General features: G+C 26.5%; 4 protein-coding genes across 4 annotated transcripts; 3 read left to right on the forward strand and 1 right to left on the reverse strand.

Annotated features, from left to right (window-relative positions):
- Positions 1-337: 337 nt before the first annotated feature.
- OCT59_007709 (uncharacterized protein) lies at positions 338-1,996 on the reverse strand (the record flags this gene model as incomplete). Its single annotated transcript, XM_025314964.2, has 4 exons — positions 338-372; positions 444-491; positions 572-1,430; positions 1,517-1,996. The coding sequence occupies 4 exons, from the start codon at positions 1,994-1,996 to the stop codon at positions 338-340; spliced, it is 1,422 nt and encodes a 473-aa protein (XP_025184034.2).
- A 3,644-nt stretch (positions 1,997-5,640) lies between these two features.
- OCT59_007710 (uncharacterized protein) lies at positions 5,641-8,007 on the forward strand (the record flags this gene model as incomplete). The annotated part of the gene is made up of 4 exons (XM_066150544.1): positions 5,641-5,989; positions 6,109-6,579; positions 6,648-7,829; positions 8,000-8,007. The coding sequence occupies 4 exons, from the start codon at positions 5,641-5,643 to the stop codon at positions 8,005-8,007; spliced, it is 2,010 nt and encodes a 669-aa protein (XP_065998871.1).
- A 701-nt stretch (positions 8,008-8,708) lies between these two features.
- Positions 8,709-9,660, forward strand: OCT59_007711 (uncharacterized protein; the record flags this gene model as incomplete). The annotated part of the gene is made up of 4 exons (XM_025324869.2): positions 8,709-8,958; positions 9,039-9,208; positions 9,290-9,363; positions 9,468-9,660. 4 exons carry the CDS (start codon positions 8,709-8,711, stop codon positions 9,658-9,660), a joined length of 687 nt encoding a protein of 228 aa, XP_025184035.2.
- Positions 9,661-12,911: 3,251 nt separating this feature from the next.
- Positions 12,912-15,567, forward strand: OCT59_007712 (uncharacterized protein; the record flags this gene model as incomplete). Its single annotated transcript, XM_066150556.1, has 9 exons — positions 12,912-13,428; positions 13,499-13,544; positions 13,607-13,834; positions 13,919-14,082; positions 14,158-14,374; positions 14,445-14,469; positions 14,713-15,034; positions 15,103-15,251; positions 15,337-15,567. The coding sequence occupies 9 exons, from the start codon at positions 12,912-12,914 to the stop codon at positions 15,565-15,567; spliced, it is 1,899 nt and encodes a 632-aa protein (XP_065998872.1).
- Positions 15,568-20,551: the final 4,984 nt, after the last annotated feature.

The following is a 20,551-nucleotide window of genomic DNA, read 5'->3' on the forward strand; positions in this document are numbered from 1 at the left end:
TTAATAACAATGTTAATATAATTATTATGATACTAAAAGTTGAATAAAAAAATAAATATGTAAAATTTTCTTTTAGAGATATTCAAATAAAAAACAAAAACTTTTTTTCATTTGCAATTACAGGTTACCACCATAGTTAGGAATCAACTATTGACAATTAGAGTTATACCATAAGTCCATAGTATTATTGTTCGTATGCATTTTCTTGAGATGTTAACCAGCAATAGATATACATGACTACAAATTATTAAATATAAAATTAACAAATAATTCTGAAAAAAATAAAATAGAAACAAATAAAGATAAATTTACCATAAAATAAATAGAATATAATCATTCAATAATTGAAATCATCTTTATTATTAGCATCATCTGTTGTTTTGAATAGAAACATAAATTAATTAATTTATATGGTACATTGTAAATTATATCTTATTACCTACCTTCTGAGCTATCAACCTCTAAGTCAAATAATAGAGGATCTGGACAGCCTATAAAAGAAATATTAAATAAAATCAGCAATTATTGAATAAAATAATCGTTAAATTAAACATAATACCATACATAATACCTTCATCATCAAGGTATGACGTAATAAGAGATGAATTAATAGGTTTTGTTAAATTATTAAATGTAAATAATCTGCTAGTATATATAGCATTAGGGTTTTTTTCATATGAAGTTGAAATATTTGGTATTTCTTTATCAGCTTCTTTAAACATAGCCTTAATTTCCTTTCCTTTATATCCAAATTTTTCATATTCTTGATATTCTTTATAGCCATTACAGGAACAGTACAAAAAGGCTACACTATCATGCAATTCACTTGCTGTTGGTCTTTGATTTGAATTAGCATTCATACATTTATAAGCTAGTTTCTTATAAATTTCAGGAGTTCCTTTTCCAAAATTTGGCCTGAGTCCATTACATATATCTAATGCTAAGGTAGTATCATGTTTTCTTTCATGAAAAGGTGGTATTCCAGATGATAATTCAGTCATAATTACACCAAAACTATAGATATCAGATGATAATGTATATGGTTCTCCATTCAAAACTTCTGGGGCAATATATGGTAATACTCCACATATTTTATCATCTGATTTTTGTTTATTTGATAATCCAGATAATCCAAAATCTGAAACATAAGTTCGAGAATTTTCTTGTAATATATTACCACTATGAAGATCTTTGTGGAAATATCCTAAATAATGTAAATAATTGAGACCTCCTGCTAACCATTCTAAATATAAAAATTTATCTTCCCATAAAAGGTTATTGAAGTTGTGTGAAAGAACACTTCTCAAATTGCCTTCATTTGCAAATAGTAAAATCATCATAAATTCTTTAGTTTCAGGATCTTTGGTCATTCCATAAAATTTTAATGCAACTATGTCATTTGCTTTATAATAATTCCAATGTACTTTAAGCTATTATTTACATTAAAATTAACAAAGAAAATTTTAATTATCATTAATTAATAATTAAAAATATGTAAAGTTAATACAAATCATACCTCATTTAAATATTCAACTGACATATTCTCTGATCCATTTAATCTTTTCAAAGCAACTTTGATAGGTTGAGGTTCTTTTTTTTTCCAACTTAAATCATCTTGTCTAGTATATCCTGCTTTACCATCAATCCATGTTGCAGAATACACTTTTGCAAATCCACCTACACCAATTTGGTTTATATCTTTAAACCTATCAAATGGCACCCATTCAAGAAATTTAGCTTTATACTTTTCATCTACATTCCTCATATCATAAATTGTATCTTTGATAAATTTATCAACGTCATTATTTCCGCTAGTCCAACCTTCAATCATGCGATGAGGATCACATTCTTTACACCATAATTCTTCAGTAAATGGTTTATTGCAATAAGAACAATTATTATGGTTAATATTTACTGAATTAGAAACTTTATCAAAGATTTTTAAATTATTCTGTTCAGTTTCAGTAGGAACTTGAGTTTCATTTGCTTTAGCCATCATTAATTTTTAAATAATTTAGTAATAAAAAAAAATAAGTTGGCGTTATTGGTGTTACTTTATATTATATTTTAATGAGGATAAAAAAGGAATAATTAGAATGTTAATTTTGTATCACAGTAATACACTAGGTCAGGTTTTTTGAACTTCTCAGTATCACTGCAGAAAAATGTCACATTTACGTGATTTGTGATGTTGATCATTTCTAAAAATATCAATTCCGTTTTTATCAACGAAAATAATGACAAAAAAATAAAAGTAAACAAAACAAATAGACTTTAAAAACTACTTTAATATTTCTATTCAAGTTAATAATCAATAAAATTATTTTTGAAGTTGTAACTTTCAAATCCTTTTTATTAATAAAATATAATTTTATAATGTAAATTATTATATATGTATTAATATTATAATCTTTCCAAGTATGAGACATTGTATGTCACTTATTATAACTTTTAATATCTTTTATCATTTTTTCAAAGGCTTAAAATTTTTTTCAACTTTTTTTTAACCATTCAATATTACTTTAGAATCATCTTGAAATTCTGTAATATCAATGACTTCGAAAGTATTACTACGTGTGTTTTCCTTGTATTTTATAATCTATTCAACTATAATCTCTAGCAAATCTTCAATAAAATATGATAATTGTCTTGATTTTTTCATGTTCTTTTATTTGTCTTTTCCGATTAGTACGTGCGCGTGAAGTCACCTGACAGTTTTTATCACGCGTTACATGTTTTTTTTTCCATCAAAAAAGTCGAGATTACGTTTTTAAACATCCGGAGCAAGATTTTACTAGATTACTTGAATCCATGGTTTATTAAACTTTGGTAGAATAGAAAAAAAAAGAGATGGATATAATAATACTGTAAAAATCTATCATAAATTATTATATACAGTTTTAAAAATGATCGATATCACAAATCACGTGAATGTGAATTTTTCTGTGAAGTTGGTTTAAATTTACTGCGTCCGCAATGATGTTATTGAATGACTAATTTATGATCCGCGATGACGTTAAACTATGCTAATTGAAAGGGTTTTTATTGGTTCTTTTTGGGGATTAATATAGTTAATTTTGACAGAGGGCAGCAGTAGTTGATCTGTATATTAAATTGGATATTAATAGGACGATTGGGGAAACTTTGAAAAAAGGAAATTATTATTTTAATTGGTTAATTATTTTCCTTTAAATATAACACATGGGAATTTCTTAGGAATGAAACTTAGAATTTTATTTTCTTTCTTGAATTTTTCATTTTGCTATTTAACTTTATTTTTATTATGAAACTCGGAAAATGTTATAATTTTTATCAAAAATAATAAATCTATTTTGTAGCTTGTGGTGGCAAATGTCTTTATGACGGGCACAAGTTCTATACCGCTCACCTCAATAGTACGAGCATTGATTTTTGAGCTACTGTGCTTTGCATCACGTGAGTACAAAAATTCCGCAGTCATTGGTACGCGATCATTTTTGTGGGACCGATTAACTTGGCACGTAATTATATTGAGTGTAACTTTGTGTACTATTGTTTCTCTTTACGTTAACATTATCGTCATTAAAAATAGAACTTATATGCTTAATAATAAGAAACTTCATTTGAAAACAAGTTACAGTGAGTTTTAAGCGATCAAAGATAACAATTATCGCGAATAATCTCGTACAACAGTACCTGAAGTCCTGAACACGCTTATCCAGGTTAATTTGGTATCGTCCACAGATCCCTGATCGAATCTAAAAGACAAAAAAATTTTAAGTTGCTTTCTTATTTTTCATTTTTATCTTTCTTATTTTTTATTTTTATCTTTATTTTTTTTAAAAAAAAGAAGACAATTACTAGTAATTGAATAATGTTAAAGAAAAGGAAGAAAAAAAGTGAAAAAAAATTAAAAAAGAAAAAAATAAATAAAAAACTATATTATTAGTATTAGTAATAAAAAAAAGTTAAGATGGAAAAAAAATCGTAACTACCTACTGGAATCTGCTTTACTATTTTTAAATTTCCCAAACTACATTTTTCAATGAAAAAAAAATTAATTATATACTGATTGGTACTGTCTATAATATCACCCTTTATGAATACCCCGATGATAATATCATGTACGGAAGAACTTTGAAATATCAACATAAAACGGGCACATACACTTTTTTATTTGTAAGTTCTTAGTCCTAAAAGATGAAAAAAAAAATTGAAAAAAACTAATTATAAATACACTATGCTTTGAAACTTACTTATCAAAAGTCCAAAGAAGTTAATCGAAGCTGATAATTAAAAAAAAACAAACAAAAATACCCAAAGTCAAACCAATATCTATAGTAGGAAAAAAAAGAAAAAGAGTTTCTAAAAAATGATTTTGAACCATAACACTTTGATCGGCATATACGACTGATTATTGGCTGGGTTAATGATTTGATTTGAACCTATGTTGGTAACCGATTGGTTGTCAATTGTTACTGTAAAATCAATTTTTATTATGATGATTATGATAAAATTATGATTTTATTGACTTTAAATGGATCAATTTTAAAAATATCAATTTTTTATTAATAAGTACGAGAGAATGATTATTTTGCCATAGAAATGATCGGCATTTTACAAATTTACCGATCAAATGGTAATTCGCAAATGATCTTAATTTTGAATTTTTTTTTTTATTATTAGAAAAGTAAAAAATAAAAAAAAAATATAAAAAAGACATTGGTGATGGGTGAGCCTCGGTGTCAAATTCGACATTAAGAAACGAACAGAACGAACAAAATTTTTAATGTTGACGTTAAAAATTTGTTCTTGCCTTATTGGACGCCGATCATTTAGCCATGCTTACATAATACATTTTCCATTGTTTCAAAATCGACTTGCTAATCTTTTTAAGTGATCACAATGAATAAAAAGAATTTTTTTTATATCATTCGCAATTATTTCGATAAGAAAATTGTAATAACCAAACAAAATTATTATTAGCAAATTATACTTATAGGAAGAATAATCAAAAAAAATCAACATATTATAGAATTCATGCATAAAATTTTATAAATAAAGTTTACTGCGTTAACAATTTAATCAAGCTTGGACTCGAGTCACTCGAGCTCTGCCCGAGTGTCTTTTATAATATTTGTCGTACTTGTTCTACTCGATTAAGATACATTAATAAGAAAATTTGCCCTTAACAAATAGAATAGTTTTATTTATGATATTCATTTAACCATATTTTTGTTCAATAATAAAATTTACCATCAAATAATTTATCCTTAAACTCCATTTGTATAACTTTTTTGTAACGTTAACTCCTGGTGATTATCTAACATACCGGATATAATGCAGTGAAATACGCCAACTTACCAACACGCTTATTGACAATGACCGTTTTATATCGACGATCATTGCTCGATTAACAGAAATTTTTTTTAGAACCTAACCTTGACTATACCAGGTTAGGTTAGAAACTTTTTTTTTTTTTAGTATGATAAAAAATAATTATCTGTAAAAATTTAGATTATGGCAGCAAATTCTTTCGCAATATCTTTGTGTTACCTCAACTATATTAAATAACATGGTAATAGAGGTTGCTTTAAGAACGTTAATCAATAGATTAACTCTTCTTTTCGAAAAGAAAATAATCTTTATCAAATTAGTAAAATGGATGAAATTTCCATAAAAATCGATGAAAAATCCGATATCGATATTGATAAACCACATAATGATAAACTACATAACAATAATCCACATAACGATAAACCTGTTACTAAGATAGAAATATCACCAAATGAGAAATATCTTGTTACTTATAGTCAAGTAGATAATTCAATTGCCGGTTGGAATGTTAAGTATTCACTTAAATTAGACAATATACTCGATTTAAGTGATAGAAATGTTCAAATTAAACGAGACTTGACTAATGACGAATCAGAATCCAACAAAACCTTATACCAAATAAGTGTTTCCGATGATAAAGAAGTTGCGTTTATTAATGATGAAAATAAAATAGGTAAGAACTAAATAACTAATTATTCAAATCTTTATGAATTATATGAATTATATGAATTATAAAGGTTTAAACTATGATAATTAATATTTATTTGATTATATTTTATTATATTTTATTAGAAATATACCATATGAACAATTCTCAAGAAATTATATTGGATTGTGGTTACTATTGTGATTATGTTTATTGTACTTTTAACGTAAATGGGGAACTCATTTTATATGGTAGTAATCATACTGTTTTTATTTATTCCACGCAAACTAATAATAAAAAATGGGATTGTAAAAGAGTATATAAATTATTTAAAGATCCTGAAGATTTTAAATTTATTACCATATCAAAATATAATAAACTTTATTTATTTTCAAATAATTCCATTTATAAGTGGAATCTTGATACTGAAAAAAGTATAAAAATATTAATTATTGACGAAGAAATAGAAGGTAAAGATTGGGAACGTAAAAAGTATATCGAAAATAATATCGAAATTTCTAGTAGCGAGAAGTTTATTTGTACAAGAGTCAAGAATGAAATTATTATATATTCAATTGAATTAGAAATTCCTATTGCTTCTTTAGATATAAATAATGGTAAAGTTTTTTTTTTCCCTAAAATTAAAAATATTATAACATATTAACATCATTTTTTTTTTATTTAGTTACTCAACTACGTAATCTTATAAAATATCCCGCTTTACGTTCTCGATTATTTCCTTTATTGTGTCCTTTATTCAGTAATAAGATATGCAGCGGATTTTGGGATTCCGTTAAGGGTTGGAAAAAATGTTTAGGTCATTCGAAACAGAATGACAAATTATTAACAAAATGTGACATTAGCGTCCGAGCTACGAACAAAATTGCATATGTAATTCAGGATGGAGATATTTGGAAGGTTGATTTGGAAAAAATGATATTATACATAAATTCTTTACCTATTAATAATTCCGATGAAGTTATCAACAAGGAAATGGATAAAACGTATAGCCATTTGAATATTTTTTCACTTATTTCTTATAATTCATATATGGATACTATAAGTAAATTATTTCAAGAAGCTGAATCAGGTTCTAAAAAATTCATATTGGAACAAAATTTTGTTAAATGGATTATTAATTATAGGAACCTTGCAGATTATAAAGGAATTAAATTGCAAGTTATTAAAAAGAATAATATTAATAATAGATGGGATTTAATTTGTACAAGAGATGAAAAGTTTAAAGTGGATTATGGGATAGAACCATTTGAAATGAATTTATTTAATGATAATGAGATCATTATATTAACAAATGTTGGTCTTCTAATTTACCATTTTAATGAGAATGACAAAACTATTTCTTTAAACTATTATTATTATATGAAATTTAATAAGATTGATCATTCACGAGATTTACGAGATTTACGAGATTATAGAAAAGAATTTTCAAAATCTACTTTACCTTTACCAAAATATAATAGCTTTGCGATTTGTGATGGTTGGGCTTCAGTTATTAAAAATAATAAGGAATATCTCTTGAAATATGGTATTGAATTATTAAATTCTGCAATTAAAGGACGTGATTTAGAATTAGTGGATCAAATTTATAAAATTTGTTTAAATCATTTCGAAAAAGATTTCAGAAATAAGATGTTTTTAAGTATCATTACTTCTACAATGCCATTACTTAACGAATATTATCCAGAATATATTGAAAAATTTTCATTAGAAACAACAATGATTATTGATTCACCTTCTTATAGTATTGAACATCAAAGTAGTAATTTACATCTTTTTTCTTTTCAATATCCTCATATGGTTAATTTATCTCGATCTATATTATGGTTTAAATATAATGAATTAATGAGTAGTTTACTTGAAAATCATGAGAGAATATCCCTAATACTAAATTCATTTCAATTTTTAATAATACTTTTAACATTTCCCATCTATTTTATTACATTTTATATATTATCATATTTTAATTTTATTGATGATCTAATAACATGTGGTTTATTTTCTGAGTTTTATTTTAAGATTGTTAGTTATTCTTCAAATTATAAAAGAATACCAACAATTACTTTCATTAATCCTTATATTAAATTTGTAAATTATTCAAAATATTATAATTGGTTTACAGAATTAATATTACCTAAACCTAGTCCATTTGTTGAAACAATAAATAGAGATATTTATAGAACATGGAGTGGTGAAGCAATACTTAATTTTAAATGGAATAAATATGGAAAATATTATCATTTAGCAATTTGGTTTGGATATATAATTTTACTTATATGTTTTAATATAGCTGCTAAAATTTCTCAAGAACATGTAGATATTCAAAGGAAACTCTTGATTACTTCGATTACACTTGGATCTATGTATTTGATTTTAGAAATTCGTCAATTTATTTATGATCCTACTAAATGGATACAAGATATTGGAAATATACTTGGTAAATTATTTTAATTTCTTTAAAAGAATTTTAATTTAAGAAATTTATTAATTTAAGTTATTTATTTATTTTTTTTTAGTATTATTTGTATATATATTTCCTATTTGCACTTCAATTTGGTGTCTTCACGAAAATGATCATGAAAAGATAATTCCATATATCACTTTTTCATGCTTACTTTTAAATTTAAAATTAATATCATTTTTTAGAATATTTGAAAATTATGATGCTTATTATACAATTGTTGTTAGAATAGCAAAAAGGGTCATGTTTTTTTTTGTATACTTTATAATGGTTATTTTAACAAGTTTCGCATTTGCGTTCCATATTCTATTATCACCAAAAATGAATTATTCTTTAGATAAACGTATAATTAATGATGATCCTAATAATCCTTGGAATATGGCTCCCACTTATCAAGTATTTGATAATGAAACTAGCACTGACTCCAATTTATTTATTTTACAAACACCTGATGAGAACACAAACATGTTTACAACTTTCTCTACCTCATTTTTTGCAACTTGTTTATTGCTCACAGGTATATGAAAGTATTTTTATTTATTATTAGTTTATTTAATTAGTAACTCTATTAACTTTTTTTAACATATATATATGTAGGCGATACGAGTTCTTTTTATAATTGGCCATATGAAGATAATCCTACACTTATGATATTGTTGATTTTGTTCGCATTTATAATGGCTATATATATTCTAAATGTATTTATCACGCTATTTAGTGAGGCAATTTCAGATCATGATGGCTCATTTTTGGTTACAAGAGCAGAGGTATTTAATATATACTATATCATATTAATATAAAATTTTTTTAATTTTTTTTTGCTAAAAATTTATGATAATTTCTTGTAGTATTTGGCCAAAATTGAATTATTCTATTTATTACCACATCAGAGACGTTGGAAAGAATGGTTTCCTGAAGTAATGTATGTAAAATTTATTTATTAATTTATTTATTTTATTTTTAAAATAATTTTTAAATACCTTTTTTTATTTACATATAAATTTATTTATTTTTTCTTTTTAAAAGATATTATCATGCTAATGTTGATGAGACACGAAAAAAAGTTAGAGAAATGATTGATAATCGTGATTGGAAAACTAATGAATTCCCTGATATGAAGATAAAATTATTAAAAAAACTTAATATTGATGATTATATCACTAATAAACCTGTTGATGAGTTTACTTTGCGAAAAGTATTAAAAGAAACGAAAAACTAAGTTATAATACAATACTAGAAATTTATGTTAATAATTGATCACTGGAATTATAGAGTATTATTATTATTATTATTTTATATATAGAATAGACCAGTTTGTAATCAATTATAAAAATACAAATGTAACAATAAATATTCGTTTTGACCTTCCAAAACTACTATCCTTTGCGTGTGACTAGGTCAATCTGCTCAGGAATCTATTTTCAAATGCTACAATTATGATAATTATGTTAAAAAATGAATAAAATCAAGTAATCCTTCCTATTTTGACTATGTTTAGTCAATAAATCAAAATTTTAATATAATATGTGAAGGATATGTCTATTGATTGTCGGTCAGTAATGTATTGGGAAAACAGAACAAAATATAAAGCATTTCTTTTGCTAAGATTTGAAAAGTGGAGAAAGTTTGTTGCGAATTTTTAATGTGTATATGTTGTGGGTCAGATGATGATTTGCGTCAGATGCATCGACGTGCGTCAATACCTGACGCGCGTCACTTGTGATATAAAATTGTTATAATTATGTTATAATTAAACACAAACTTAATATTTTTTTTTATTAAAATAAGTTTATTAATTATATTAAGAAATATGTAATTCTAAAACATTAAAATTGATTAGACTTAAACTCATGGAAAAGTACTTCATTCAAAAGTACAAGTTTTTTTCAAGTAAATCTTATAACATAAATTAAATAGGTATAATATTATGCAATTTATTGTCACATATAAGTTTACTTATGGAATAAAAAGTAGTTTCATTAGTAAAAAAAAAGTAGACCTTTATTGTACGATTCAGGTGACGCACGTCAGGTATCAATCCACATCTGACGCAAATCGTCATCTGACCCACAACATAAATATTGAATTGAATTTTTAAAACCTATTTTTTTTATTATGAAATTACTTTTCGCAACAGATTATTCAAACTTTAATTGTCTAATTATAAATTTTTACAAATCGGATGTACAAACGCTTCAAATGTTAAACAAACAAATAAATCATCAAATCTGACGAAAAATAAAATAATTTTTGCTTATACAGTAAATATACTAAAAATCAGCTTTCTTTTCTTCCATAAAATTCATAAAAAATTGAAACAATTTTATTTCACATTAACTCGACAAAGAATGAGGTTTCACGTAGTAAGTATTTTATGGAGTTTTGATATATATGATGACGATCATTAGACTTTACGTAAATATTTGTGTGACACAGCAGAATTGTCGCTTGGTCGCTCCGAAAATCATATAATGATGTAACTTCTAATTCTTTTATTTTTTTTTGAATGTTCAAAGATATTTTCAGGAGATTTACCAGAGTTAATAAATGAAATTATACAATATTTCCATTTGTTGTAAAATTAAATTTTTATATTTATTTAGTGAGCTAAATAATCAGAATATTAATTTATTATGAAAATATTAAACAGAATCTTAATTACCTTTTAATTGAAATCCATGATAATCATTTGAGCTTAATCATATTACAAAATTTAGGACAAATTCTCCCTTTAAATATTTGGCTACTTTATTACAAATTTTTCTTACTAGCGATTTGTTTTTTCTGAAAGATAAAGTAGATGAATATAAATTATATGATATTTAAAGTTTTAGGTTATTTAAATATTGATGTTAAGAAATTTATTTATATTGATATGATCAAAATTGTATAAATAGTTTATTTAAGTTTCATTTTTTTTTTTCTCCTAAATTTGAATCTTTTAAATTTTTTTTTGATAGGTAATAAAAATTTGTTAACTTTTATCCATTCCTTTATTCATATATTTTTTGATTAAAGTCATAAAAGAGTGCATTATATTGAATATTTTAATGGCAAGAAGATAATTATTATATTTATATTATGCAGCCAAATAGGTTCATGTAGTTTTTAACATACTGATATTTTTTTAGATGAATTATTATTGCATAAAATATCTTTGTTATTTTTGACGCATTACGTTATTTAGATTATATTAATTTTTATAGGTAAAATACCTATTGTTTTATACTATGCTTTTATATGGAACATGATCTTGGACGTCTGCATAATAATACAGTTATTTCATAGCATATGTTTCTAGTATTTCTAACCATTGATAAAATAATATTTTTTTACATTAAAAGAAAACGTGAATCTTTTATTTCATTACCAGTAAGCTGTTAGATAACATCAATTAATTTCGCTATTAAAGGTTATTCAATATTATCACTAATATTATGGTCGGCTGATCACGCCACTGTCACGTGATAGGAACATCTAAAGAATATGTATAACGAAGATAATATTGCAAATTTAAGGTCTATACTTTATTAAAAGTAATAATAAAATCGTATATTAATAAAACAGCACAAATAAAACTCGATTTAAAACACTAATATATGAAATACAATATTACTGCCTCATTCGGCGATCAAATAATACTGGATTTAAAACTAAGACTGACAAAATTCATTCTTCTAACCCTCGTTCTCCTCTTTTTATATCATTCTTTTCATCCTATCTTGTAAGCTATAAAAATTGTAAATTACAATTGCAACTCGAATGTGTAGAGGTAACGCACATTTACTACATCTTAATTCTGGTTCGAGATACATAATGTCAGTAGATGTCACAAAACTCTGGCTGGCATTGTCCAAAAAAGAAAAAATCTACAAATTATTTTGGTCCCATTCTTACAGCAAATTCGGTCCTTGTAGATCATCGTTTTTCCGTCCAATTGTTGATCCTATTTTCCGACGTTTGTGAAAGGTAGGACAACAATTATATTACGCCCCATAATTGTCTTTATTTATTTATAGCATCTAGAGATTTGGCGCATCTAAAATGAAATCTGTCGTTATAGATAATATAGATAAAAAGTTCGTAATGTGTTATTCGAAAATAAAATTTAGTTAAATTTATTGATTAACTATCTCAGAATAAGCAATGAGGAGATCATTTATTCGATTGTTTAGGCAAATTTTGTTAGATCACATGATCAGTGTAACATTCAGCGTCTGACTGTCAAGAGAAGAACATTCTATTAGGAACTTTCCTTCGTTATTTATTTGTATTCGTTTTTGTAATCAATAATGGTGCAATTTTTGTGTTGCAAATCTGTCGATTGTCAATTATGTCTAACTTCGTTTTTATAAATGATTATGGTGTAATTTTGTGTTAGTTGCACCAATTAAAATTACATATATTTAAAACCAAGCGTCAGAGCTTTTGTTTCCTTGCCCTGCTTGTCAACATCGTCATCTTCTAACAATGTCGAACGATACAAATAATAACCCAAACTTACTGTACACGGAAAAGGGCCCCTCTCTCAAATCTCAATTTAATGATTTCTTTAAACAATTTCCTCATCATTCTCTTGAATATACTAAATCGATTTTCCCCATAAGAAATTGGATCGGAAGATACAATTTAACATGGCTTTACGGAGATCTCATCGCCGGTTTTACTGTGGGCGCTGTTGTAATTCCTCAAGCAATGGGTTTCGCAAATATTGTCGGAATACCAGTTGAATATGGTCTTTACTCCTCCTTCGTTGGCATGACATTGTATTGTTTATTCGCCACATCCAAGGACATGACGATTGGTCCAACTGCCGTAATGTCCATTATACTTGCTCAAACCATACCACGCGTTAAAGCTGATTATGGTGATACAGATTTTCCATACTTAAGCACGGATATTACCACAACTATTTGTTTTTTCTCCGGGATCATTTCCTTAGCTATTGGTCTCTTCCGTCTTGGATGGTTATTCAACTTCATTCCTGGTGAGTGTCTTAATTTACGGAAACCAAAGTAGCAAACACATCTTGCTCATTTTCACAATGAATCAATTAGGTCCAGTCATTGCGGGCTACATCTCCGCCTCAGTCATAACCATCAGGTAATAATATGGTTTATAGTTTATTGTCAAGAAATTTTTAATCTCATTAAATTAAATCTCAGCATTGGTCAACTTCCGAATCTATTTGGAATTACTGGTGTTGAGACAAGATTAAATCCTCCATATAGGATTCTTATAGATTTTTGCGCAGGGCTACCTAGAACAAAGTCTGATGTTGCAATAGGACTCATATCGCTAGCATTCCTTTACGCAGTGAAATACGGGTGCGCATATGGTGAAAAACGCTCTACAAAATATAAAAAAGTCTTTTTCTTCTGCGGTATCTTGCGGTACATAATCTGCATCATCGTCACCACTTTTATCTCTTGGTTAATCTTGAGAAATATCACGGACGAAAAACTTTTCCCATTCAGGGTTGTAAAAAAAGTACCCCGCGGATTAAACCATGTTAAAGTTCCCAACTTTGAGCCTCAATTAGTGAATGCTGTATTCAAAAGTATTCATATCATAGTTCTCATTTCACTTCTGGAACACATTTCGATCGCAAAGAGTTTTGGGAGAATTAACGATTACAAAGGTAAGACTTTTAGCTTACTTTTCGACATGAATTTCGATTTCTCATCTTTAATATCGATTACGTATTACGTCTTAGTTCAACCGAGCCAAGAGATAATTGCTATTGGTATAACCAATGTTATCGGTAGTTTCTTGGGTGCCATTACTGCCACTGGTTCTTTTTCACGTAGCGCCCTCAAATCAAGAGCCGGTGTGCGCACGCCACTTTCCGGTGTCTCTAGTGCAACATTAGTCATCCTTGCTCTTTACGTGTTGACTCCCGCTTTTTTCTATATACCACAAGCCGCACTCTCGTAAGTACTACGCATATTACATGTTGTTAGAATTTACGTTATAAATATTATTATTTCATTTGTTCTATAGCGCCGTTATCATTCAAGCCGTGATGGTTTTATTATCAAGGCCTTCTTATATCAGGACATTATATTATGTCGAATGCAAGTACAAGATTTCGATTTAATTAATTTTTTTGAAACCATATGCTTATAGAATATATTATTTTTATAGTTTGGGACTTGGTTGTCTTCGCTATTGCTATCGTAGTCTCCATGTTCTCCACTCTTGACGTAAGTAGTACAATTGCAAAATAATTTTTCATTCAATGATATATTTATGAATTTATCTCTTTCAGAATGGTATCTTTGCTTCATGGGGTTTCTCATTTATTGTCCTTCTTGCTCGCATGGCCCGTCCACGTGTCGACACGTTAGGTCGCCTTGCTCTTGCCACTTTCAATAGGAAATCTGATAAATCTGATGATTCTATTCCAAAATACGCCTTTGTTCCGCTAGAAGATCCTTCATTCACGACGGTGGAAACTCCACCTGAAGGAATAGTAATTTTTCGCTTTACTGAATCACTTACCTTCCCAAATTCTAATTATATCGATGATAGTATTGTTGAATATATCGAACTGCATACACGTCGATTGTACAAGAGAGCTGTGAAGAAAGGTGATTGTTTGCTCCAGATCCAATACTAGAACGACAGGTTAGAAAGTATTAACATCATTTCATTTTAGATGATCAACCATGGAATGAAACTGATGGCCTCGTCGATGCTGCAGAAAATGAGAAGTTGTTACCGTTACGAGCTGTTATATATGATTTCTCGGCAATTTCTTATGTGGACACCAGTGGTTTTCAGGCTTTGATTGATGTTAGAAAAGCGGTTAGCTTATATTTCAAATATCTTGATGGTCAGTTTTTTAACACGATATGTTTTTAAATTGGTTAAATATTTATTTTACATATAGGTGAATAAGCATGCGGCACGTGAAGTTGAATATCACTTTGTAAATATTTTGGATGAACGCGTTCAAAATGCTTTGATTAGGGCTGATTTTGGGCGACAAATCCCAATCATAACTGAAAGCATAAACGAGAAAACAGAAAATAATATCGAAGAAGGAATAGAATTTCCAAAAACCAATAAACGATTCTTCCATTTAACAATAGAAGAAGCCATTGTTGAAGCTCAAAGTTGAACATAATAATTTCATAATTTTTTTCATATCGATCATAAGATCGTTATGATAACAACACATGATATGTAATAATATGTTTATTAATACTTTGTAAAATATATAAAGATTTTTATTAAAAATAATTTTATTAAATAAATTAAGTAAACTATAGTTTTGGGACATAAAATTGTTCAAATTATAAATTTAATAAAAAATTTTTTTTAGATACATACTGTATATTTAAAATATAACCATGTAATTTAATTGATACTAACTTAAACTACAAAAATGATGTTGTGATTGTTCTGATTGGATATACTATAAATTTAGGTATTTTTTTGAAGTTAGAATTTGAAACGTATTATTCTGGCCAGAATTTGACAAAATTTCATAATTTAGTCCAAATTCAAAATAATATAAATATAATGATTGAAAATAAGAGTTCATGACTTCATGTTTAAAGGGGAAGTTAGGACTATAAAATGTAAAATATGTGAAATGTGATTTATTTTGAACTTGTTCATTTCAAACATTCGAATTTATAATAAATATTTGTTTAACCATAATTGAGTTAATTATGCAAAATTTTTAGTATCTTGATTTTATCATACCTTCATGTGCAGCAGTGAAAGGAGTTGTTTTTTATATGAAAAGTTCTATATAAAATTATTTTATATAGTTTTAAGGACCCAACATGGATTTTATGTAAATGTGTAAAATATGTCTATGTAGATTTTTTATTTAAAATTCAAACATCTTTCATATAGTTTTAAATAAGTATTATTTAATATTGGCCACGTAAATCCATTTTCCAACGATTACTTGCTTCATATAAATAAAAATATTTTGAATTTGGCGCATTTAATCCCATTATATTGTACATAAACTTCCAGTCACCAGATCAATTGACCAATGCACATCGTTAACAGAAATCCCATTTTCTTGAAGATCTTGAAGTTGATACTTAACAACTTTGGCCAATGTTTGTATCTTTCTTTGTCTATATATAAATACAAATACTAATTTATTATTTAATAATAAATGATATAAAAAATTTATAAAATTAATACTATCTATATTGATGTCTGGTTTTAACACTTCCTCTTTTTTATTTAATAAACACATAGTATTTATCAGCACATGATTTTGTTTACGACCCACATTTCTTCCATCTCCATCAAGCTTCAAATTAATTGTATTTCCTGGTTGAAGAATCGGTGGGTTTGATCTGCTCCAAATAGGAATAAATATTTGAAGAAGATTTCTAATAGATCGATAAACACCATTACCAATTTCTTGTTCATCAACCATGATTCCAATAGGATTATCTTGATGTTCTTCATCATCATCAAGTATGGGTTGTTGATTCAATTCTTTATCAATTGTTCATTAATTAATTTTGTAATTTCTATCCCCCTTTGTGCAACTGATATTCATGCATCAACCCTGTTTTCACAGCAGCAAGTCTTCGATATCCATCATGATCTAATAAAGCTTCATCACAGGCACGTATATAGGCATCTAATTTTATATTATCTAATGATAAATTGTATTTTATATTAATAATATGATCTTCATATTCTAATTCCATATTACGTACTAAGTGAATTGACTCCCCAGATTCTGATACTATTTGATGTCATAAAATAAACTGTTTAATTTTCTTGTGAGCATCTCCTCCAAATGATGCATATCGTTTATTTTGTTGTGATACTGATACTACTTCACTTTCTTTTATCAATAGTAGTTTTTTCTATAGATGATTCTCCAGTTCGTACTTGATGTAATATTTTAATATCAAATCCAAAAACATGTACTCCGGAAATTTAGGATTTTTCACGATTAGTTTTCTATATTAATTAATAAAAACGCGTAAAAACACGTATTTAATTTACTAAATATTATATGCTTCATATTAATATTAATTTAATTTTTGCAAATAAGTAATTAAAATACCTTTAAAAATGCATTTACAGCCCACTAGCAGACCGTTCACTAGATACCATCCATTCTGCTCGTCCTTTTTTCTATGTAATAGTATATAAAACCTTATTTGCCAAAGTGTACTTTGTTTCTACAGAATTTGGTCTGCAATTTCTGTCTTTACAATATATCCATCAGGAATTTGATATTGAACAGCACTTCAACCAATTTTTTGTGTATACTTAACATTTTGTGGATAATGTCCAAGTACTATTATTTTATATTTTGAGCGAAAAATCTTTCCTCCAGCAATATACTGAGCATTTATATAAGGATTATTAGGATAATCTTGGTAAAAAATTCTTGCAGTCTATTTGTAAACATTTAATAATTAAGATATTAAACATACATGTTATTCATAAAGAAAGCAAAATTGCTTACCATAGGGCAATTTGAGAGTATTATATATAGAGAGTTTAATTTTTGGTTTTTTATTAAAAATTTTTAAAACTTAAGCAGTGAAAATAAAAAATAACATATATTACAAAAACAACTTATAATACTTATTTTTGATTTTGTAATGAACCTTTTCAAACCAATCTACAACTAATCTGAAACTTACGCCTTCAATAGTAAAAAAAAAAATTTTTTTTTCGCTATTTGAGTGATTTAGCACATATTTTGGTAGTACAAATCAGGTCATCAAGTTACATCACAAAATGTACTAGCACGATCAGATTATAACGTGTCAATATTTTATGCGTATAAAAATTTTTTGAAGGTATCACTGCTCAAGACATACTTTCTCTATTGTTAATTAAACTAAATTTTTAGTAATCAAGATTTTTTCATGAATATTTTTTATGTTGAGTTATATTGGATTAAAAATATCAATAAATTAATAAAATGAGGCGAGATTAGTTTATGTATCAATTAAATTAATTTAAGCATATACCTTATATACCATCTAATAACCAACCAATAAATTTTGAACATTACGATAATTCATATGTAAAAAAAAAAATTATATGTAAAAAAAATGGCGTTCAAATTCAAAAAATACATAAAATTTCTTCCTCCCAGGGTAATGTCGGCTGTAATTATCAAAAAAGGAATGCACATTGTGACACAAAAGTACGAAACACTTCATGCAAAATATTATAATATCTTAGTAATAATCACGCCTGTTTAAAAAATAAAAAAAAAATAATAATAAATTGAAAGTAATATTTAAGTTTCTTAGCGCTTTCTTTCAAGAAAAAATCAAATGTAACTAATTAGAACATATAACAAATATAATACCAATACACGACACGAGGTTCTCAAACTATATAACGGAGAGTTCAACGGTAATTATACCTAATTCTTAATTCAAAAAAATATAATACAAAGACGTTGCATCTAATACTCAACGTGTTACCTTTTATTTCATCGGACCGAACTTTATTATGGTTAAAAACTTTAATATTAACTTAGTTAGAAAGAAAGACATAATAAAATTTAATTCTTAATAAATTATAATATGATAATTTGATAATTTCTTTTTTTATTAGAATTCATATTGAACAATATTAATATTACATGCATTTTTTAAATTTTTTAGAATAATATCAATTCAGAATAAACGTTACCTTATTAATTGATAATCAAAATAAATGTGCTTGAGGATCAAAACTTCTTGCGCCATTCCACCTTTACCGTGAAAGTTAAAAATCTTTAATTTAGGTGCAAAGTAAAGATTGCTATTTGATTTTCTTCGAGCAGCTGGAATCAAAAATGTGGTTAAAAATGTGGTTATTAAGGGATTTTCCATTTACGTACTAGTAAAATTAATTTGGTCAAATATAGATTTATTAAATTTTTATAATTTTTTTGCTTGAAAAACATTATAAAAAACATATTATGCATTGTAAGTTGTATAGTAATTATAATATAATAGTAATAATAATCATATAGCGAAAACATGGTAAATATACAGTTTACTGCACATTAAGGAAATTAAATTTCTGTAAATCTACAAGAAATATAAAAGATGAGATTCTAAGAAATATATTGGAGAATATCCTCGTACCTAATTATCACTTCACGAATGTTTCATCCGCCGAAATTAAAAAAAAAATTACAATGTCATAAAAATAGCAACCAATTGGGTACTTTTGTCTCGTTCGAGTCGAATAAACCGAATAATCAGCTTTGCCATTTTTAGAACGGGCTATTAACACAATTAGAAAGTACAATTTTATATAGGAAAAAATAAACAACCCTAATTTAACTTTTTATGGATTAATATTTCTGCATCTTAATTTCCGGTTTATATTGTCAAAATTTTTTAATTCTAGAATTCACGGTCTGCAATTTAAAATCTCTTGTAACGATATTCTTAAAACAAATTTTAAATTGAAACACATCGAACCTCCTTGGTTACAACAATTCTAACAAAGAAAATTTTCATGTTGGTGAGTTTGGTTTCGCAATTTTATTCAAAGTAGATCTGTTTAACATGTAAAATTTACTAAAGCGGTTATGATATCACTGTAAGACGTTAGATCAGTGTTTCCCTCGTGACAAATTTTTTTATAAATTCGGAGCCGATATATACCTAAGAAAATTTATTAATTATAAGATTAAAGACGATACAAAATTTTAAATCTTATAAATATATTTAATAAATGGAAAAATGGACTTAATAATTTATTCATATATTATAAAGATAAAAAAAGTTAATCATTATAATGTAATTTTGCATCATTATCTTAAATGATTCTATAAAAAAAATAAAGACGTGTGATACAAAATACAAATTATCGTCACACCTAAAGTGATAAACGTGAATCTGACAGAAAATTTCAAAATCATAATTTTTGTGTGACACCGTAATTTACGTGTGGCACCTGCACACTGGAAAAAAAAAATAATTTTATAGTTAGATGTTTTATTGTTTTTTTTACGTATAAATATTGCATCTAAAACCTTCTTTTTTTCGAAAAAAATCTTTTGCAGAGAAATAACAAAAATCAACTTGATAATTTCCTAAGCAAAAGATAAAAAAAAAATCAAATTCTCATAATTTTCTCATATTAAA

The sequence above is a fragment of the Rhizophagus irregularis genome, chromosome 15 (genome assembly GCF_026210795.1).
Source record: "Rhizophagus irregularis chromosome 15, complete sequence".
Classification (NCBI taxonomy): Eukaryota; Fungi; Glomeromycota; class Glomeromycetes; order Glomerales; family Glomeraceae; genus Rhizophagus; species Rhizophagus irregularis.